This window comes from Amblyomma mixtum, chromosome 3 (assembly GCF_055824585.1).
Source record: "Amblyomma mixtum isolate Tamu chromosome 3, ASM5582458v1, whole genome shotgun sequence".
NCBI classification, from domain to species: Eukaryota; Metazoa; Arthropoda; class Arachnida; order Ixodida; family Ixodidae; genus Amblyomma; species Amblyomma mixtum.
In genome coordinates this window covers 259505280-259528433 of record NC_143014.1, presented here as the reverse complement: position 1 = coordinate 259528433, position 23154 = coordinate 259505280, and the positions used below count along the sequence as shown (strand labels likewise).

The following is a 23154-nucleotide window of genomic DNA, read 5'->3' as shown; positions in this document are numbered from 1 at the left end:
TGACACTTCTGGCTTACCTGTGCACCTCTTCGTCCCCTTCAACGTCGACCCCGTCCTCCCGCATCTCCCAGTATACCACCCGGAGCGCCTGCGACGGACAGCAAATGCTTTCGAAATCCGGGTGGTGGGTGATGGAGCCTTTGGCATTCACTGCGACGATGGCTGGCACGTCGCGACAACAGACTCGCTCGACCAGCGAGTCCATTTCTTGGCAGGAGTCGCAACTGCCCCTGCGTCATCCTTGGATTTAGAAAATCTGCGAAATATGCAGTAGAAGTGACAGCTGCAAATAATGCTAACGTAAATGCACATTCGATTGGTTCTGCAGTCATTTTCGACGTCCCTCGGGAAGGCAAACACTTATGCTAGCCATCATGTATGGACATACACTGAAAAGGCAATAGCACTACAGCAAGACGTACACACTGACACAGGGCATGCGCTATCCTGCTACACCGTTGTACATACACTGTTGTAGCAGTTGTACATACACGACTTGTAGCAGCTATTATCGATTCGTTATCCTTTCTCGCTATCGCTCCTACCTACCCTACCTATCTACCTACCTATCACATCTCTATGCCTCATTTCTGCCGGACACAGCTCAGGCGCATAAAAAGCAATTGCCCCTCCAAACACTACCTTTTTGCTTTGTTTTCCTTTCTTTTATTTATGCAAATGCACTGCTACTGCTTACCACTGAGCATCTTTGCCCTCGTTGTCGTCGGGAGAGCCTGGCGAGCCCGCTGACGAGTTGCTGCTGTCATCGTCAGGATTCAGCACCAGATTTCTGAACGGCGTGTCCTTATAAGGCATTTCAGCACTCATCCGCAAAAGTCGTTCCTTCAGCTCAGGGTCCATAGTTCAAGAGAAGCTGCAGCAACAGTTGCAAGACACAGGTGAACACAGCACACAGCAAGAAAGCGAGTGAGCGAAAGAGCGCGTCAACTGGAAGTAAACAAACCGATCTCGTTGATGACGTATTTGTGGGTGGAGAATGGTCCCGGCCAGTAATCTTTATTTTTTATGGTTCACTCCGGTGTACGAGCTGTGAGCGAAAAGGCTGGTGGTCATTTTTAATAGCCATTATCTCTGGTTCCACACAAGGTACATCAAAAATTTTTGCGGTAGGATGATAGATCGTTTAATGTCTATCAGTATTACGACTTCTCTTTGCCTACATGGCCACCTTTTCAGGGACCCTTTCAGAAATCATCAGGCAAGATTTATTTTTTCATGCCAATCATAAATATAACAAAGGAGTTTATGTAAAACAACTCCTTGAACACTTATATTGTTGTTATGCAGGCTCTTTGCGAAGAACTTCAAAGAAAGTTCGCCATAGAGAATTTGCCAAAATGCATGCCACTGGTTTCCACTGACACCGAGGAACGCAACAAGGGTGAAACTAACATCCTGCCCATTACAGAACTTGTGCCATACAGCACAGAAGCCGCTGCCTCAGATACAAGAATACAAACTTTCATTTGCATTTTTGAAGTGGCAACCCGAAAACCTACAACTAAACCACAATGATAGGCAGGAAGACAACCCCACAATCACTGCACTCCCCCATGTCAAGAGAACACATGACATACACCCAAGCAAGCCCTCTGCCCCCCCCCCCCCCCCCCCCCCCCCCTTCCCCTAACAGCTCACAACAAAAAACCCAAGGAAAACTCTGAGGGAACTACTGTACATAAACTAAACCACATATCTAGGATATTTAGATTTCATAACCGTGACCACACCAACAAAGAATATTTTTCAAGACCCAACTCCCCCCAATGGAAACAGCGATAATAGCCATACTCAGTGAATATTTACATCTCTGCCCGAATGTAAACATCAACACAATCATTGTCCTCGATTCCGAGCTCTTTTCGTGTGCTTTTTAGTTCCACACACACGCCGTCAAACTTGGATTTGAGCTCGGAGATATGAAGGCCCAGTCTCTTACCAAGCAGCATGGCTCCTATCCTTAGTGGTTCCACGAAACTGACTTCAATGTGTTTGTTCTTCTGTTTGTTGGAGCACTGAAACTTGATGCATACTGTGGTCTTCCTTTTGCCTGTCTCCCTTTACTTTGTGATGACGTATTCTAAAATGTCCGCTGCTGCCAAATTAAGGCTCTCTAGGGTGTCTGCTGGTCTAACTGGCCGGCCGTTGAAAATCAGTGTCACCTGGAACGCATCCACACCGCACTCCTCAGGTACCTTCTCCACGATGTCACTCAAATGAGTTTCCGGTGTTGTGGAGTAGTTCAGCAAAGTGGTCTCGCAGTTGACAATGATCACCAATTTATCCCTTTTCACTGGTGAGACCACTTCGTCAAAAAACGAGAGACTGTAGGATGACTCATACGACAGGTACATGCAGCTTATCTTCTCTACCTTCTGCAACTTCTGCAATACCTGCAGAGTCTCCTTCGACTGTTGCATCTCATCACAAGGCTGGACTATGTGTCGGCTGCAGGAGACTTTGCTAACCTTCGTGACCTTTTGGTGGGACCTCTTCCACATGTGCTTCCAGTGCTACCTTTTGACAACACAACACGGTTCTCGTCTGAATCGCATTCAATGTCAATAACATTGCGCTTGCGAGTTTTTTCGTTTTTCTTGGGTGACGAATAACAGACCCACTAAACTACTGGGCACTGCAGTCAGATTGGTGCATCCACTTTGTCATCCGGGAAAGCAGCTCCTCCTAAAAAATGTTGGCACTGAACAAACTTGAACCGGTTCCTCTCATCAAATTCTTGATGTCACGTAGGCGTGCCCGCTGGGCCTCTCATCCATCCATAACAGTTCGGTGCCTGATTTTTAAAATTTCTTCCAAAACACTTCTAAATCTCTGCGCTCTGCTTTGTTAACTTTAGCCATCTTGAGAATTCTGGACCGCAGCAAAACTGAAAGCAGCGCATACAATACACAATCATCAGTGAAAAAGATTGATTGTCTTCACTTTACAACTATGAATATGTAGACTGAGATATACTGAGTTGCATACATTTTAAAAACGATTATTTCGCTAGCGCAAAGCAAAATTACCGGCACTTCCTCTGTAGCTGCTCAGACATTCTTTCTATAACTGAAATTTTATCTAAAAAGAACTTCAGTTTGACACATTTCTTACAGTGAGGAGCGGAATCGCAGACAGCGCTCACTGGAGTGGTACCGCGGCGAGGTTGAAACTAGGTGCACTGCTCCGGTCTCGGCTCCAGAAGTGCATCGTCAGGTGGTGCCTGCATGTAACGCAAGACGATTCAAACCTTGCACCGCCGGTCACTTAATTGAGTCCCCGAGCTGAGGAGAGTAGTAGACGTGGAATTAATTTTACATATTTACAGGTGTGTAGAATAGCACGTGAGAAACACAAGAAGAAATCAGTACGCTCTGCCAGCACTCATGCCCTTCGGTTGATTAGGCAGCACTCGGTATCTCCAGGTCCCTGGCTAGGGAGCCTCGCTACATTCAGGTGGCTGTTTGCGAAGTCTTGGGGAGCCGCTCACACGGAAGGCGTGGGTGGCTGCTTGGCTGCTTGGTGACTAAAGGTCGACTGGAAGGAAATGTCACCGATAATAGGAAAGTCATTGTCTTGAGGTCGATGTGACCTGCAGGAAAAATAGCTCTCACCACTTGCTGGTGCCGTACTCAGAAAAGAGGGGAGACTGTTTCTGAGTGGCGGCGTCTAGGTGGCGTACTCATGTGCTGTTGCATCCGCCATATGCCCTGCTGGCTGCTCGTGGGTGAACCCTCTTTCCCACAACCAAAGGGGACACGCGGGGTTGTCCCTGTCGCTGATGCCACGGTTGTCGGGGGAGGGGAAGAGATTCTGCACCACACTTATGCCTCTTTGTGCAACTCGAACCGACACAGTAATAAGACTGCATTCAGGACATTCTTGCAGAAAAAAATGTTTTAAGAGAGCTTCGCACAATACTCACAGGGTACCACGTCTGCGAAAAGTCCATAAATATATTAGGGTTTAAAGATTTAGCAAATACTTTATATAAAGTAGTACAATGTGTCTTCGCAGAAGCAGGACACTGACATTAGCTGCATTGAACACGGGAAGATTTACACATACATAAACATCACGGCCAACTGCTGTAATTGAAATCCGAGTGTGCACTGAGTTATCAGACGGCTCCAGTAATTGAAGCAAAACGCAGCTGGAACCTACATGGCTTACGAATACAAGTGGGCATTCTTCAGAATATACAGGAACCAAGTTACGAGTCCACACAATGTAGCGTTTTTCATACCATCTGTGAATGACAGCATATCTTTCGTTTAAAAAGAAATCCTCGGTCTCTATTGTTTAGAATGACTTCTGTGGTATATTTTGGTCTGGATTCCAAATTTTGCGATCTATAGATGCTAAAAATAGAAAAGGAAAAGAAAACATCGGCATTGCAAAGCATTGGAGACCTTCCACCGGTTAAGCCATTTCTGCAATGAAAGTGGTTTGAAACGCCTTGTACAATACTCACTGGGTGTCACCTCTGTCAAAAGCTGACAGGGATATGGAAGAAATTGTAAACATTTAATACAAAGGTGATGAAACATACTACACTGTCTTGCTGTACAAGCAGCACAATGAAATGGGCTGCACTGAGCAACCGAAGTGTACAGATAGAAAAAATCAAACAGAGAGAAAACATCAAAGCTGTTAAGTTTAGCCCTTTGTGTCGCCTTCATCATCTCAACTAGGTTGAGTCTGCTGGCTCCATCTCAAAATGCTGCTGTAGTGATGTGACAAGGAGCGAGGAGCAATGGGCTTTGAGGATAGCAGTAGACAAATGTTTATTTTATATATTTACAAGAGTGCAAACAGCGTGAGAAGGACAAGCAGGTGTCAATATGCGCTACCCACAGACATGCCATCCAGCTGATTTAATAATGCTCGTTATCACCAGGTCCCTACCTGGGGAATCTTAACATCTTGATTAGTGCCCAATCAGGTGATCACTGCTGAATCTTGTGGAACCGCCCACTGCGAGAGCCTTCGCCGGAGCCTTCTTGCAGCTGTTCTAGTGTCGATGGCCAGCTTCCCAATAACAATTATTCTGGCTGTTTTCCGTCTCCCACCGAGTCCAAAAAATCGGACGGTGACTGGATTTCTAGTTTGATACAAAAACAAACTGCTTTCTGAATATATAACAAGAGCATCAATTGTTATTGCAGAATTGCCTGTGTTTGGCACATCCACCCAGCTACACCAGAAAAGGAGGCTCATTCGCTCTGGTGGATATTTTTCTGATACATATACTCGCTGACATTTCAACTCACATCTAAAAACATACACACTCCTCTTACTCACATCCACACCCAATCACAAATGCTTACAGATCACATTCACATTTGTGAATGATGTGAAACGAAGTGCACTAATGAGTGTAGTGTCCCAACCTATGGCTGCCTGAGGGTAGAGACCTTGCGATTTGATATGTGGTAAAAACCCTAACAGCGCAAAGCACGCAGTGCCAAAGTATGCTGGCAAAGTGAACACTCAACTGTGGGAGGGAGAGAATAGGCCCAGTCACTTACCAACTTGCTCCAACTGTGCCCCCGCTTCAGGCTTCTCCTCAAAGCCCACTGCTAGGGTCTCTTCAGCACTCTTGCCTGGCTTGAATTCAGCAGTCAAGTGTGAAAGTGGCTTTTTCCTGCAGAATGAAGTGTAGAAGTAAATGCTAGAATCATCATCACCAGCCTGACTACGCCCACTGCAGGGCAAAGGCCTCTCCCATGTCTCTACAATAAACCCTGTCCTTCGCCAGCTGTGCCCACCATATTCCCATAAATTTCCTAATCTCATCCGCCCATCTAACTTTCTGCCACCCCCTGCGACACTCGCCTTCTCTTGGAATCCACTCCGTTACTCTGAAGGACCAGCGGTGTTATCTTGCCTTCGCATTACATGCCCTGCCCAAGACCACTTCTTCTTCATTTCAACTAGGATGTCATTAACCCGCGATTGTTCCCTCCCCCACTCCGCCCGCTTCCGATCTCTTAACGTTACACCTATCATTTTTCTTTCCATAGCTGGCTGCGTTGTCGTTAAGCTGAACCCTCTTTGTTAGCCTCCGCATTTCTGCCCCATAGGCGAGTACCAGTAAGATACAGCTGTCGTATACCTTTCTCTAGAGGGATATTGGTAAACTGCCATTCATGATCTGAGAGAACCTGCCATATGCACTCCATCCCATTCTTATTGTTCTAGTTATTTCCCTCTCATGATCCGGATCAGCTGTCACTACCTGCCCTAAATAAACATTCTCTTACTACTTCCAGCATCGTGCCACCAATTGCGAACGGCAGTTCTCTTGCTAGACTGTTGAATATTACTTTGGTTTTCTGCATGTTAATTTTTAGCCCCACCGTTCTGCTCTGCCTGCCTAATTCATTGATCATGTTTTGCAGTTCATGTTCTGAGTGACTTAGCAAGGCAATGTCATCAGCAAATCGCAGATTAACTCTTATCCCCAACTGTTCCCATTTCAGACCCCGGAATACCTCCTGTAAACAGGCAGTGAACAGCATAGGCGAGATCGTGTCTCCCTGCCGGACACCTTTCCTTATTGGAAGTTCATTGCTGACTTTATGGAGAACTATGGTAGCTGTGCAATCGTTATAAATATCTTCCAATATTTTCACACAACACTCTTCTAGACCCTGATTCCGCAATGCCTGCATGACTGCTGAGGTTTCTACTGAGTCGAATGCTTTCTCGTAATCAATGAACGCTATATATAGGGGCTGGTTATATTCTGCGCATTTCTCTATCACCTGATTTATAGCGTTAATATGGTCTATTGTCTAGTATCCTTTACGAAAGCCTGCCTGATCATTTTGTTGATTGAAGTCTAAGGTTGTCCTGACCCTATTAGCGATTACGTTAGTAAATAACTTGTAAGCAACAGACAATAAGCTGATTGGTATGTAATTTTTCAAGTCCCTAAAAACTCTTTTCTTATGAATTAAGATAATGTTAGCGTTCTTCCAAGCTTCTGGTACTCTCGAGGTCACAAGGCATTGCATATACAGGGTGGCTAGTTTTTCTAGCACAATCTCTCCTCCGTCCTTCCAACAAATGTGCTGTTACCTGATCCTCTCCAGCTGCTTTCCCGTTTTGCATTGCTCCTAAGGCTTTTTTTACTTCCTTTTTCGTTACTGGCAGGATGTCCCATTGCTGTGCTCTACTGCCTCTCTCAGTAACATTCTGATTGGTGGTGGTGGTGGTTTTTTCACCACCACCATTCTGATTGGAATCGCTGCTGTATAGATTTGTGTAAAACTCTTCGGCTACTTTAACTATCTTATCCATATTGCTAATGACATTGCCCTCTTTATCTCTTATCGCATACATCTTTTTACTTATGCCTGGTTTTCCCTTCACTGCTTTTAGGCTACCTCCACTCTTTAAAGCATGCTTGATTTTCTCCATGTTAAACTTCCTGATGGGCTTCCTTGCACTTATTTATTAACTTCAACAGCTCAACGGGTTCTATTCTGTCTATGGAGTTAGACGTCCTCATACTTTGTCGTTTCTTAATCAGATCTTTAGTCTCCCGAGATAGCTTCCCGGTATCCTGTCGAACCATCCTACCGCCTACTTCTACGGCGCACTCCGTAATGATATCTGTAAGATGATCGTTTGTTTCAACATTACGGTCTTCAACTTCAGTTGAAGCGGAAAATCTGTTCTACAGCAAAATCCTGAATTCCTCTACTTTCCCTCTTAATGCTAACTCATTAATAACTTCCGCTTCACTAATTTCCTCCAGTTCCTTTTCAAATCTAAGCTAATACGAGACCTTACCATTCTGTGGTCGCTACAACGGACCTTACCGAGGACCTCCACATCCGCTACAATGTCAGGGTGAGTGCACAGTATGAAGTCTATTTCATTATTTTAGTCTCACCATTGAGGCTCTTCCACGTCCACTTCCTGTTGGCTCGTTTGCGGAAGAAGGTATCCATGATCCGTAAATTATTTCTATCTGCTAACTCTACTAATAACTCTCCTCTGCTATTTCTAGAACCTATGCCATAGTCACCTACCGCCTGGTCTCCAGCTTGCTTCTTGCCTACCTTCGCATTGAAGTCGCCCATTAGTACAGTGTACTGTGATTTTACTTTGGTCATCGCCGATTCTCCGTCTTCGTAGAACGCCTCAACGATCTGGTCATCATGGCTTGATGTAGGCGCGTAGGCCTGCACCACCTTCAGCTTATACCTCTTATTAAGCCTAATTGCGATAGCTGCCACTCTCTCGTTAATACTGTAAAACTCCTCGATGTTTCCAGCTATATCCTGATTGATGAGGAATCCCACGCCTAGTTCTAGTCTGTCTGCTAATCCACGATAGCACAATATGTGCCTGCCATTTAGTACTGTATACGCTTCATCTGTCCTCCTAACCTCACTAAGCCCTATGACAACCCAATTAATACCCGCAAATTCCTTTAACAGCACTGCTAAACTAGCCTCACTGGATAAGGTTCTTGTGTTAAACGTTACTAGGTTCAGTTTCCAATGGCGGCCTGTCTGAAGCAAATGATTCTTAGCACCCTCCGCTGCGTCACAGGTCTGACCGCTGCCCTGGTCTGCTGCTCCGCAGCCACTGGGGACTGAAGGCCAAGGGTTAATTGGGTTGTTCATAGTTGTTGCTCGAATGCTAGAATAGTTTCCTACCAATCAAGAAAGTGCAGACACCAAACTATACCATAGGTAAGGTAGCCCGGGCTTGACTTGGGCTCATTGTTTACCAAGGTCGACTCGAAGAATGTGCCAGCATGTCTAGGAAGGTTGTTGTGTACAGATCGCGGTAACCTGTGGGAAATCTGCTCCCGCCACTTGCTGCCGCTGTCCTCAGGAAAAGGGGGAGCCTTTATTTTCCACTTGTGTCATCCGAACGGCATAGTCGTGGTGTCTACCGTCCCCCATGCGAACGGGTGTCAGCAAGCTGACTTTCTGCAACTAAAGGTGACACGTGGTAATTCTCATCGTCGCCGCCGTCACTGTGTGGGCAGGTGATTTTGCAGCATATCAACACCTTTGTGGACACTTATGTTGTCTGCTCACGGGTGAACCTGCATAAAAATACACTGAGGTTGCAGGTCGCCCTTCATTATAGAATGCACTAAAAGTACAAAGCACGGGGAGCTAATATACATTCACTGAGTGAAAGCTAAACTGTGGAAAGATGATATTAGGGCACACTCACGTACCACCTCGCTCAAACAGTGCCGCCATGTAAAGGTCTAGGGTCTCACGGCCATTGTTAGCAAAAGTAAACAATACGAACACGGCTTGTACGCGGCCAAAGTACAAACATTCTGCTGTGTCGCGCTCTCTCCTGTGTAACTACCGGTTATCTACAAATGCATGAGCCCCAAATGCTCACAGTGGTGCGTAGAGGAGGCCAAGGCAGATAACAAATTCCGTGGCAACGCCACAGCTGCGCGTCAAGCTCATATTTTACTCTCGCTGCTCCCCAGCTTATCTGTGTATTATCAGGAACAGTAGTATATGGGAGGTGTGAACTGCGCAAATAAAGCTATAGCTCTGTTGTTAGTCAGCGCCTCGTGACCACACTTATGAAGGTGAGAGTTGACACACACACTCTGACAAACATGAGGCCGATTCACTGACATTGTTTTCACGCCTCATGGGCACTTTTTTCCTTGATAGTATGTTTGCCCAGCAATCACCACTACTCCTTGGAAAGCCTGTCATATCATGTAACAATTGTGAATCAAGCCCTTTCCGGTCCTCCATTGGAATGGCCAAGAGTTATTTGGAGCAGAATCGTCTTTTCTTGGGCTAGTTGGTTTTTCATGATGTGTTAGCAGCGCACACGAAACAAGGACGGACAGAAAAGAAAACGAAACACAGCACTGTTTCGTTGGAGGAATTTGGAGGATGTTTTGTTGTGGATGAAAGCTCAGTCTGTCCCAAACAGCCCTCTCGTGTTTGTGGCAGGAGCCCGACTCTTTACAATTAGATAATGATGCGAATGTAGAGGGATGTGCAAACTAACTTTTGCTGCAGTTTAAACAATGCATCGATTCCAATGGGCTACTTTTTGAGAAGAAAATCGTCTAAAGGTAACCCATTTCCTTGTCATAGGAACCGAAAAGCATGCTAGAGTTTCGTCCCCTTAGATCCTTCAGTTCACACTTTATAGCAGCTCCATGCCATGGGCGTCTGGAAAGGGGGGCAAGGGGGGGCGGTTGCCCCCCCTTGGAATTACGGATATTATTTATGCACTAGTTCCTTTTTGATGCTAACCTACCGCCGCCCCCATCCCCGGACATTGGGTGACCCCCCCCCCCCCCCTCCTGGAAAAAGTTCTGCGGACGCCCTTGCTCCATGCTAATCACAAACTGCAATGAACTAACGTGTGCTGTCATGTGCGTTAGAATAGAGTTAAAAATGAAATGAAAGCAACACCCTGTTGGCATTGGTACCACAAGGTGACGGCTTAGTACTTAAGAAGAACTTCTTGTTGGGCGAGTTGGTGCATACTGTTGTAGGTACGAATTGCGCACAAAAGACACACACAGGAAAACACGAGTGAGACTGAAAGAGCACAAACTATCAACTGGTGTTTATTTGATTCAGTGCCGCTTCTTCTTATTCAGTACTTCTTATGTATCTGTACAGTAAAATGTAGTTAATTTGAGCCCCTTGAGTTTATAAAATCCAGGTAATTCAAACAGCTGACGCGATGTCGCCCGGAGCCCATGTCAGTCTACGTTGTTGGACGTTCGATAATTCGGATGCTACGCGTCTCACATCAGGTTGTGGGAACAGCTTCACAAAGGGAGGCCGGGTCCAGGTACGACTGGTGCGGCAAGTAATCGGCAAATTAATTCTACTCAATCCTGAATTGCATGCCTCACAGCTGCCCGTGCACCCCTGATGTGCACACAAACAGGAAGCATGATGAAAAATGGACTGCCCTCGCTTTGGGGAACAGTCCGAATGCGTAATTTCAGTTCCGCTTTCCTGCGCTTCACGCCAGCCCTCGGCAATGGCATTCATCGGCCGCGCATCTGCCACCCAGCAAACTGAACAGCTCAGCTGAGAGGCGTTCAGACTGCAGATTGGCGAATCTGCTCATTTTTTCTGCTTCCATGTACGTGGTTTTTCCAGTAGTAGAAGTAGTAGTAGTAGTAGTAGTAGTATTAGTAGTAGTAGTAGTAGCAGCAGTAGTAGTAGTAGCAGCAGTAGTAGTAGTAGCAGCAGTAGTAGTAGTAGCAGCAGTAGTAGTAGTAGCAGCAGTAGTAGTAGCAGTAGTAGTAGTAGTAGTAGTAGTAGTAGTAGTAGTAGTAGTAGTAATCTTCATTGATAGTGTTGTTTAGCTGTTCTGCAGAATCATGACTCCCATCTGGGAGTGACTTCATCTGACACACTATGAGTAAGGCTTGAGCCTTCTTGTCAGGTGTGACAAAGGATTCCATGCTTCTCGTGATAGAACTGGCAGGAGTTCTTTCTGCATGTTTCTGCTTGACCATTAGTCCGTTTTTATACACCTAACAAAAATGAACTATATTCAATACAGTAAAACCTTGATATTTTTTTAAATGCAAAAAGAGCCCCGGATTATCCAGGAAAACGTGTGATCAAAACTCATCTTGACTTTCAAAAAATATTACACGAGAATGATGTGCAAAGGCATTTATTTGCATGGGCTCTGCTTGAAGTAGGCAACCGGAGTTCACTGATGAAAGGTGCGATCATTAGATAGGTAGAGCTGCTTTTCTAGCTCCCGCAGATTTTGATCTGCAGCCCTGTTCCCTTTGGCATGGAAAAAACTCCGCAATGCGTCTAGTCCGGTGATGGCCTGGGCACAAGAAGCCGGGATGACCTCTCTGTTGTTGTGGTCGTCATCAGATGCTTTGCCATCACGCTGCTGTCAATGGCAACAAACTATGCTAAATGAGCCATCGGCACTGGTTGCCTGAAACTCTTCGTCTATTGCTGCACAGTCGTCACTGAGCACGCTGGGCTCCGAATCCTCGGCCCATTGCACACACCAAAAACCACATTTGTGAAAACAGTTACGCAGTTTAACTTATAACGCTTTCCCACAAACTGTTCAAGCAACGACAGCTTCTTGGGGTCCTGTTGTCGTGAGACACGAGCTAGGAATCACTGCACAACGCACTTTCTGTGAAAGTGCTGCATGTTTTTTGTGATCCCAGCGTCTAAGGGCTGCAGGTCACTGGCTTTGTTGATCGTAAGAAAAATGACACGGATGTTCCGAATAAAGGAAGTGTCCGAGTGAGCCGCGCAGTTGTCCAAAAACAACAAGCCGGTCCCCGCCTTCTCGATCCGAGTCATACATTGAGGTAATGTAAACACATCTAAAAAATGCCACACGTCATTTACTCCTTCAAGTTATATTTATAAATGCAAGACAGATGCGCAATATTGCACAAACACAATGGGTTCTTAGTTTTCCCAATTACCCATGGTTTGAGCATATCACTCAGTCTTCATTGAAGCATAGAAGAACCACTATGCGGTCTTTGCTGACTTTGTCGCCGTGGCAATCACCTCCTTTCAGGCACAGCGTTTTGCTTCGTTGCACTTTGAAAAATAACCCCAGTTCATCGACGTTGTACACATCTCGTTGATCGTATGCATTCAAAATTCCATGGAACGCTGAAATCCAGTTTTCAATGTAGGCTAACTTAACGCTTGCTGCTTCACCATTCACTAGCTGATAAGTGATGGCATGACTTGCTCGAATTGAAAGCAGCTGATCCAGCTGTTCTAAGCAGTGAAGTCGTCAATCCCAAGCAGATCTGCTATCTCCCTCAATTTGTAGCGGAGAATACTGCCATTGAAGTTCACACCGGATGTCCTCGCTTGTTTAAACCACTTCAAGAGATTTTCCTCCAGCTCCCAATGCTCCAGCTCCACAGGCCTGTTTTGTCCCTGTGCCAAACACCAACACGGTGCTGAAGCAACAAACAGTTCGTTCGCTGCGTGTTTCTTCGTCTGTCTTTTGTGTTGTGTAGTAACGTGCTATAACCACGATGCAAAACTAACTAGCTCCTGTTAACTTAACAGCACTGCTTGCTGGTAAGTTGCGCGACCTCAATTCTTTAGCATAATTTGTTGTTAGCTGGTGTTATCGTTGTTGTAGCAATAAACGCCTGTTCATGCTAGCCAGAGTGTCGCCCTTTTGCTTTCCTGGGAGCAAGGCCCGCTGTGGTAGGCGTGCACTCGGTAGCGAACGCAATCACCGGTGTGGTCCAGTAATTTTGAACTGTGTCAGCCGTGGTTGAGCAGGAAAAACGCATTTATCCTCTCATTAAAACCTCTACTTCTGACGCCCAACTTGGGGACCACTCTTCGGACATTGGATGACTGTCTGTTCAGTTCGGGGAACACTGTCCAGACTTAACAACTGCTAGGCTTAGCGTGAATTTTGATCGTTAGGACCTGCGGCATGCTTTTCTGAGTGCAGCGTGAATTCCTCGGCAGCATGTCTGAACTTTTTCACATGCACAGCACATTTTTCTTCCAAGTTTTGCTCCAAATTTGTTCTCTACGAGAACCACTTGGTCCGCATTGAGGAAGCTCGAGACATAGTGCCTGCGGAGTTACCAAGCATGAAGCGAGTGAGTACGGAAACATCGTGGGTAGTCCGAGTTTTCTCTTACATATTTCTCTGCTGTGTCTGTCTCAACTGTGGGAGTCACGGCTCCAGGAGCCAAGTGGCCTGGGTGTGCAGGTGCCACTACGAGCTTGCTAGTATTGCGGCTCAGTACCGGGCATTCCGACACCGTCCAATGCAGTGGGCGCTGACCACTCAGAGCTGCTTCATGCAGTGAGCGGGGTAGGGCCACCCTACAGAGCTGATGTTTCCTCATGGCTGCACGTAGGTAGCCTTTTTTGGTCATTGTCAAAGTGGTACTTAAGCTTCAGGTTTTATGCGAAGCATATTACTAGAGCTACACTACAGCCCGTCAAGCACGGCGGTGGAGCTACCATTGACCTTTAGCGTGACCACGTGACACCACGTGACAACATGACATCACAGCAGAGGAGAGATGGGCTGCCGGCTCGCGCGGTCGGCCGCGGCGGTGGAGGCTCCACATCAGAGGCGCGGCGGCTGACCACGTGACGCTACAGTAGGGGTATAAAGCTGAGCTTGCCTCGCTCTCCGGGCACTTACGAGGCGGCCAGGTGTTGGGATGCCGCCTAGAAGCAGGGCTGATTTGAACGAGAAGCGAAAGCTTCAGCGTGCCACAGAGACCGATGAAGAGCGGGATGAACGTCAACCAAGGAAAGCCATGTATTACCAAGCCTAGCCATCAATATGCTTCGCATCTGACTAGGCTTAACCTTAGCTAAGCCTCAGCCATTTTTTCGAAGCTGCCTCCACCATGTTGGAAGAGACACGACTACCAGACTATGGTGTTGAGGGGGGGGGGGGGTAAAACTCAAGAAAGGGCTTCGTTCAGTTGAACTTTGCGCTTGCACATCTACCTGAAATGTTTTGCTAGCAAGTTAGCACTGTGCTATGAGGCCCCTGCAGACGCCGTTTCCCCTCCAGTGATCAAGGTGAAAGGCATACAGAGAGCGTTTCGGCAATCATGCAGAGCCAGTGGAGCCACCCAGGCTTGTCCTGTGCACATGGTCTCACTGCCACCTGCTGCAACAGCTGCCTGTATCCTGTTCAGCGCATCCATCCAAGGCAGCCGTAGTGAGACTAGTCAGCAGTCATCTCCGGCTGCTGTTACCCTGGCGACTACTGCAGTATTCTGGCCTGTAGTTTTAAACCAGCCTTCTCTTCGCAGGCCCGTGGACAGGTAGTCCACGGGCCATTCAAGTCGTCCTATCGGAGCCCTTCACGCTGCCTTCGGAACATCGCGGAAGTTGGTGTAGATGCTGTCAGTGTGACCTCCACTGCAAGACCTGCCTCAAGTGCATAAAAACCAGGAAACTCCTCCATACCATGTACTTCCAGATGCGTACACTTCTTGAAAAGCTAAGTGGGAGCACAGTGAGTACTCTCAGACTTGCAATGGCACTTAGGCTGTAAAAGTTATGCGTTGTTTACGAATTTGGGGTCTGATGATATACACAGCCCATATGCCCCTAGATAACAGCTACTCTACTGAACAAAATAAAAGCATGACATTACAGGCACATTAAAAGGAAACAAAACAGAGGTAACATATTACATAAACGCGTGTAAGGGGTGCACTTTTTTCTAGATTTTTCGCAAATTGCCCATACAGGTAATGTGCGAAAAAAAAATTAAGTAAAAACACACCAATCAGGGAATGAGCAGCATTTATTCTATGTTCAATCGTCCCTCGCAGAGTCAGAGTATTCAGACTCCGAGCTGGTGCTGTGCTCTGGTGCATGCTCATCCCACAAGAAGTCATGCAGCATGTCCGCTGTCAATGCATAGCAGTTATTCCGCACTTCCATCACACAGCAAAGCAGCTCTTCTTCCAGTTCGGGAAACTTACATGGCTTGCCTCGGAAAGCACCGTTTTTGCAGCTTGTGTTCCTCAATGCATCCTTTTGGTTGCACCATCACCAAGCATACTTTTCAGCCACGTGAAATTTCCTGCCCGCTGCACACTTGCTGTGTTTGAGAGCAAACTCCCAGCCATGTAGCTATTAAGGTGCTTGCTCATTGTGCTAAAAATTGCAATGCTCAGTGGCAGCACACGAATGCTACAACTACAGTGAACTAACACGCTACCACAACTCCCGTGCCTTTGACAGCCACAAAAAACGAGCTGGTGGCACAGATGCCGATATAGATAGTGGGAGCTCGTGGCAGAGGAAAACATTGATGAAGATGACCCACTACCTTGGGCGCCATCCGTGGGCGGCACCTGGAAGCTACTGCGCACGTGCGTGGCCTCTGCGACCGTTCCTCGCAGCCAGAGCTGATTGCGGAGGCCACAACATGTGCATTTCGAAGGCTTTCCCGCATGGGTCGTGGAAAGTTCGGGTGCAGCCCTTACATGAATCCTCTTTTTTTTTAAATATTTTCTTCATTGGGCTACAGTGAAAATATTTTGGTCCACTGCACCTGACCGTACACTTTCTGGTCTGGCCACTACAGAAGATTTTTATCAAATGGTTTAACAACAACTTTTGCAAAGTGGGTACTGATTAACTTGCAAGCCTAAGTCTTACAGAGGAACCTTAATTCTATGCCTGCATATCATGAATTGACTTAATAGAGCACTTAAGTTAATAAATCCTAGTAAGGCCACAAGCACAGGTGGCATTAAACACTTCCTTTATGCTGTGATGTCACCGAAGATGTGGCGGTGCTGATGCCGGCAGCAACTTTCGCACAGTAGGCAAAACAGGCTGTGCCTAACAGTGCTTACCTCAGATGCTGCAGCTACTACGGAGCCTGCACGGTAATTGCGCCTGCACACAATAAAGGCAGCACCTCTACCAGCTACATCATTGTGGGAGGCACCTGGTAGCATGAAACTGAAAATGATTTAAGTGAGGCTTGAAGCAGGCCGTGGTAGTAAAGCGCAAAGGCTGGCGTTGACTATGCGCCAAAGATTTTGTATCAGGGAAAATGTTATCCTGATTCACCAATACTACACAATTAGCATTTGATACACCGCAGCATACACATACCCACAAACACATGCACACACGCACGACACATCTGCCCCTACACATAACCACACCTGCACACTTGCGTACATACATGCACTACCACATATAACAATACCGGTTATAACAATATATCGGATATAACAATGGTCAGTTGCAGAACCGTCAGCTTTACCATGTGTTCTAAGGTAAAATAAATCGCTTTTAGCAACGCTGTCATAGCCCATTATCAGTTATAACAATTAAACCTGGTCAAAGGGTGTCATCCATAACAGGGGCAAAAATGTGGAAACGCTGCAACCGCATCAGGAAAAGTGCGTTTCACAGCGCGCGAATGTGGAGCCAACCAACGAACAGGCCAGCGCAGCAATGCAAAAGACCACGCACTCGGAGACACGACCACCAGGCGTGCCGAGTATGGTGCTTGTGGCAGTGATGCAAGCAAGAGAACTGACAGATGCATTCCGCTTTGCAAAAGGCCCATGCAGAGAAGAAAGTAGAGAGCATGGTAGGGAGCATTAGTGGAGCAGTCCATTATCAACGTTTCTCAGGGGTGAGCCACTCACAGAAAGAAAATGCGCCGATGCGTTTTTCTTTGTTTTTGCATTCTGGGCTACGGCTGGCACCACCAGCGCGTGCGTTGTCCCATCTTCTCTTGTTTTTCGCTAACTTGGCCACGGTCTCTGCTTGGCAGGAGTCACTGCATCAGGCGAGCTGCTGCATTGCTGCATTGGCCATGCGCGCCATGCGTACTCCCAATAAATCAGTGTGGTGCAAGCGCATTGCCAGCATTCTTTTTCTCTTGTCAGCTGTCACCGTACCCTTGGTTCTGCACGCTCTTTGGACTTCCCGTAAGAACTGCATCGGAAAGCGGGCTTGCCAGTGATGCGGAGGCGCACGAAGCTCCTGCCAGTGCAGTGATGATGGTGCTCTGGTCATCGATGAACAGTAATCATTGCAGCGTGTTGAGTAGAAGAATTCTTGCGCACTGACGATGCAGCCATGACAAATGAAGACCTCACCGATGAGGCGATCATAGCAGCTGTCACCGGTACGGACAGCAGAGGAACCTTTGCAAGTTATAATAGCAAAAGCTCGTCATTCGACCTACATTAATTCATTAATCTGGTAATTTGAACTGCCAGCACGTTCCTGGCTGACACCCATGTAAATCTATGGCATCGTACACTCGCTAATTCGGACATTACGGGTCTCACACCGGTTAATTCGAATGTGCTCCTGAAGGGTGCCTGCATCCAGGTATGATTAGCACGGCAAGCGATCGACGAAATAGCCCTGTTCAAACCTGAATTCTATGCTGCAGAGTCATCTGTGCACCTGAGATGTGCATACAATGCCAAGCATGACGACAAATGCACGGCCCCGTCTCGAAATCAGACCGCGTAATTTCCGTTTCGCTTTTCTGAGCATTGTGTAAGCCCATAGCAGCCAGCTAACCGAGCACTGTTGCGTGCCCTTTCAGGCGCTGATTGACGCGATCGCATTCGTCCACGTGTTTCTTTCTCCGGTTCTCCCAGTGCGGCGAAATTATGCACTCGTCCCGTGCCGTTTGCTGCTTCTGCAGTGAAGCCTCCTCACACGCGACGCTGCCGCTTGTAAAGGGTTGACACAGTAGCGGTGGAGCTCTAGCGCTCGCGCGTCCCACCATGAACATTGTCGGGGAGGCCCTTAGCACTTTTGAGCAGTTCTGCTTCGACACTGTAGACAGTATGCATGCAATAAATAAAGCATCAATGAAAATGTGAAAAAAAAAATTATTGTGCCATTCTCATCTCAAAAGCAAGCCACCATTGTCCAGTATTTCATCAAACAAATATACCATGACGCCATCGGTTCTTGTAAGTTTATCAGGGTCGTTCGATAGTTTGAAAATTTTCAGGTCCCCTGAAGTTCGAATTAATGAGCTTTTACAGGCATTAGAACAATTAAATCACTCTGGATGCTTCCTGTCAATAAATGCTCTGAAGTTTCTCATCTCTTTTTTTTCCGGACCAACCTGGTTATAACAATCAGTTATAACAATGGTATTTCCATGGCAGTTCAATATTGTTATAAGTGAGTTTAACTATAATTATGCTCAGTGCCATTTTTGTTTGCACAGGGGGCTAACTAGCTCAATCACAGCTGAGGGTGCGTCCCCTTGTGGCTAGCATGAGAAGAGACTATATTCATTCACACTACCAATCAGGTGATACAGAAATTCGCAAAAATAACCAACCCCTACATATAGCCTTCACTGATTACGAGAAAGACTGAGTCAATGGAAACCTCAGCAGTCATGCTGGCATTGTGGAATCAGGGTGTAGAAGAGTCGCATATGAAAATACTGGAAGATATCTATAAGGACTGCAGAGCTACCATAGTCCTTCATAAAGTAAGCAATAAAATTCTATAGGAAGGGTGTCAGACAAGGAGACACAATCTTGCCAATGCTATTCACCGAGTGTTCACAGGAGGTTTTCCAAGGCCTGGATTGGGAACAGATGGGGATAAGAGTTAATGGAGAATGCCTAAGTAATCCACCATTCACTGATGACGCTGCCTAGCTAAGTCACTCAGGCAATAAAAAGCAAAGAATGATCAATGAGTTAGACAGGCACAGCAGTAGTGTTGGTCTAAGAATTATTATGCAGAAAACCAAAGTAGTGTTCAACAGTCTCGCAAGGAAACAGCAATTAACAGTTGGTAGCTAGGTGCTGGAAGTGGTAAGGGAATATGTCTTTTTAGGGCAGGTAGTGACAACTGATCCAGATCATGAGAGGGAAATAACTAGAAGAATAAGAATGGGGTGGAGCACATATGGCAATTTCTCTCAGATAATGAAAGGCAGTTTACCAATATTCGTCAAGAGAAAAGTATAAAACAGCTGTATTGTACTGGTACTCACCTATGGGCCAGAAATATGGAGGCTAACGAAAAGGGTTCAGCTTAAGTTAAGAACAACACTGCAAGCTACGGAAAGAAAAATGATAGGTGTAACATTAAGAGACCATTAGCAGGCAGAGTTGGTGAGCGAATAAACACGGGTTAATGACATCCTAGTCAAAATGAAGAGGAAGAAACAGGCTTGGGCAGGGCATGTAATGCGAAGGCAAGACAATCACTGGTCCTTCAGGCCAACAGAGAGGATTCCGAGAGAAGGCAAGTGTAGCAGGAGGCGGTAGAAAGTTAGGTGGGTGGATGAGATTCAGAGGTTTGCAGGGATACGGTGACTGCAGCTGGCGAAGTTAACAGCAGAAACATGGGAGAGGCCTTTGCTCTGCAATGGGCAGTCAGGTTGATGATGATGATTTTTTACAATGACATGCTAAAATTCTGTCATTCTTATGCAGCTACATTGGTAGGAATTGCATATTTTAACAAATGCAAAAGCTAACAAAAGCCTGTTCAGCTCTTTTCATTGCATGATTGCATTGCATTGCACTATTTCATGAAGTGGTACATGTAATTCTGAGCTTGTGTGCAAGGTGACAGCCGTGGACAGGCATAGTTTGAGTTGCAGGGAATTTTTTATTCGTTTCTGCTACTGAATGGTAGAGGTAGACAATGAATATCATAAAGTATGTGGAAACAAGAGCGAGTACATGTAGCCACATCTGCCACACATAGTTTACAAGCGAGTGGTATTATTCGGCCTCAGCCATAGTTCAAACAGCAGAGCTACTAGTCAACTGGGTGCAGTGCTGCCATCCTCAAGCTCACCTGGAAAGGCACATGTCCGGATGCATTGTCTATATGTGAGCAGACAAATAAGGCTCTCCAGCGTCCATTAAGTGTTGTGCTGACAACATACTGCAGAGAAGGTGTGTCCACAGGTGGGGAGAGCATATCTGTTTGGACAAGATGATGCCAGCGCTGCTCCCAACCACCATCCTGAAATGAAGCCAAGATAGACACTACAGAGTGTCAAACTGATGATTTTGCTGAAAAGCTAGCGTACAAATCAATGGTAGCTTTCTGCTTGCCAGCAACCTCGCAAGAATATTCACGGTGCCAAGGTATTTTGTGGAATAGCTGTACATGCAAAACACGTGCCTGTGTATTTAGTCCCCTTTTGTGATTCGAAGAAATTAAAGCAGCGCCTGCAATCCTCCGAAACCCTCACCCAATGCATGTGTAAAGCTTATGATGCCTTCCCCATTTGCTGCTGCTTTGCCTCTTCCTACTGTGAGCCTGCTAGCAACTGCACTGTCACCTCATTTGTTTGCAGATATGCAGAAGGTCCTATGACCGTAGCCTCATTTATTATTTAAATCTTTCTGTCCGACACTTATCCTGCATTTTTAACGCTTGCCAAGGTGGTTCGATCCTGCTGAGAGAAAGTCCTAATCAATTTGGGAATTATAGGCTACTATCCTCCCATAGCTGTATGAATACCCTGTTAAAAAAAATTACAACTACCAGAATTACACAATTTTGCACTAGAATAACATCCTGTCATCATGACAGCATGTTTCCCAGAAATACAAATCTACCATCACAACTTTGCTATCTGTGACTGGCATAAATAATGATGCACTCAGCAATAACAATATTTCCATCGGAGTATTGCTGGATATTAAAAAAGCATTCGGCACAGCATATTTTAATACCTTATGCAAATATGGGTTCAGGTGTGTCTCTTGATTTCTTCAGAAGTTATCTGAATTTGCGATGCCAGTGCGTTACCACTGGTGAACATAGGTCAAGTACAATGCGTTTCATATTTGTGAGTATTCGCAGGGCTCAGTCCTTAGACCCATAGTCTTCATTCTATACATGAACAATTTACTTGACAGCCGAAGTAATAGCCACGCTATTATGCATGCTCATGACACTTCACTAGTGGTTATTTCTAAGTTTTTTAAAACTGCCACACAAATTTTAGGTGCTGAACTTAAGCTTGTTCGTAAATGGATTCCAACAAAGGCTTTCTCTCAATACCAAAACTAAGTATGCTATTTTTATGTCCCCTTATAAAGAATGTGTGAATGTGCCCTCCATAATACTGATGGAAAATAACAACATAGAAAAAGTCAGCATAATTCAACATCTGGGTCACTGGGCGTAACCTTAGATGTCACTTTGAGCTAAGAAACTCCCATTGAGAAACTATCTTATGCATACTTCATTCTTAGTAAAGCTGGGTGTCATTCTGAAATGCACATGCTAAAAACTTTATACTTTAGCTTTGTTAAGTCACAATTAATTTACAAAACTTTCAGTGAACCTGTTTTAAGCCTGCAGAAACAGGCATTGAAAAAACTAAAAAAACAAACAAACAAATAGATGATTATCATTAGATTAAAGGCAAATGATGCAGTTTTACCTTGGCCATAGCAGTGAGACTGGCAACTCGCTGGACGCAAGTCATGGGCCACTCCCTGACCACACCACTCGATGGGAGGAAAATTGAGCCGCAGGTTAGGGCTAGAGCCCAAGACTGGTGTTACATCCCGGGCACCAAACCCAGGTACTGGCAGGGCAGTGAGGTCAGACTGCTTTCCACACAGGTAGTGCTGTGATGAGGTTGAGCCAAACAGGCCCAGGAGGATGCCCTGTGAACAGCCACCACCCTCTCCGCACTTGCGCCTGACATGCTTCCCGTTGCGTCTCGCAAGTGGTTGCAGTGGCTTGCACTGCAGCAACTCAGGCTGGTGCATTAGTTGTGGTTATGCCTTGGCCTGCAGAATGCAACAGAGCACAGAAGAAAATGCTGACAAAGCATAGCCAAACACAGCATAACTCAGTACTGCCAAGAGCACTAGCATGGACAAAGAGCTGGCCTAGATTATTCAGCGTAGGCCTCCTCACTGGAGATCACTTTCACATAGGCTTTGATCGTAAGTAACAAAGAAAAAGTAACCACTGCATAAAAAGAAGAGCTCATTTTCAGTTTTCTTTTTTTTTTTCAGAATGTGGGAGGTATAAATCAGGCACTATATGATGTGTTCAAATTCAGTAAAAAATTTGGTTATTCAACAAAATATCCACAATGCGGGGTTATTTCTTTTTAATGTGATAGCATTAGAAGCCTTATCGGTGAAAAAACCAGCGTCACAAAATTCCCAAGTGGCAGGCTGCATCACCTGCCACTTGCTGCCTGTCAACCGTGGCAGGTGGCATACGTACAGAGTTCGGGAAGAGCATTGCATGGGAACAGACACCTGAGTCTTGCAAGCCCCACTACTGAAGTCCGGCAAAGGCATCAACAGCTTCGGAAGCTATCGCACTGACAACACAATGTAATTAGGTGTGACTGTGAATTAGTGTAGCAAAGATAAATCACTAATAGTGTGCGTTCTTGTGTATCACATCAAATGCTCTGCTTTTTGCTCTTCATTTTTGAGCAACATATAAATGACAGACTGCATCAAAAAATGCCCTTCAGCAAACCAGATATTGCCAACTTTTGTTCCCAGATAGCAAAAACTGAAAAGCAGCCATTTTAAGTGCAGAGCAGCTTCGGAGAACCTTCCTGCATTTCATCTCCCTGTCTTGGTCTGCCTCCCTCACAAGC

General features: G+C 45.9%; 1 protein-coding gene and 1 pseudogene across 16 annotated transcripts in view; both read right to left on the bottom strand.

Annotated features, from left to right (window-relative positions):
* The window catches only part of LOC149354548 (uncharacterized), a 98851-nt gene that overhangs the window by 41030 nt on the left and 34667 nt on the right, over window positions 1–23154 (bottom strand). For 15 of the 16 annotated variants that reach the window (XR_016291347.1, XR_016291346.1, XR_016291349.1 and 12 more), the window contains 7 exons: window positions 21964–22318; window positions 20358–20528; window positions 8774–9097; window positions 5553–5668; window positions 3136–3244; window positions 698–874; window positions 18–230 (listed from right to left, as the gene is read on the bottom strand). Coding sequence is in view for 12 of the 16 variants with exons in the window: in XM_089583400.1 (XP_089439526.1) it covers window positions 18–230; window positions 698–861 (377 nt within the window). In the remaining 4 variants the exon portion in view is untranslated. The remainder of the gene's footprint in view (window positions 1–17; window positions 231–697; window positions 875–3135; window positions 3245–5552; window positions 5669–8773; window positions 9098–20357; window positions 20529–21963; window positions 22319–23154) is intronic. The other variant, XM_089583394.1, reaches the window with a different exon arrangement.
* LOC149354550 (uncharacterized) lies at window positions 1698–22297 on the bottom strand (annotated as a pseudogene).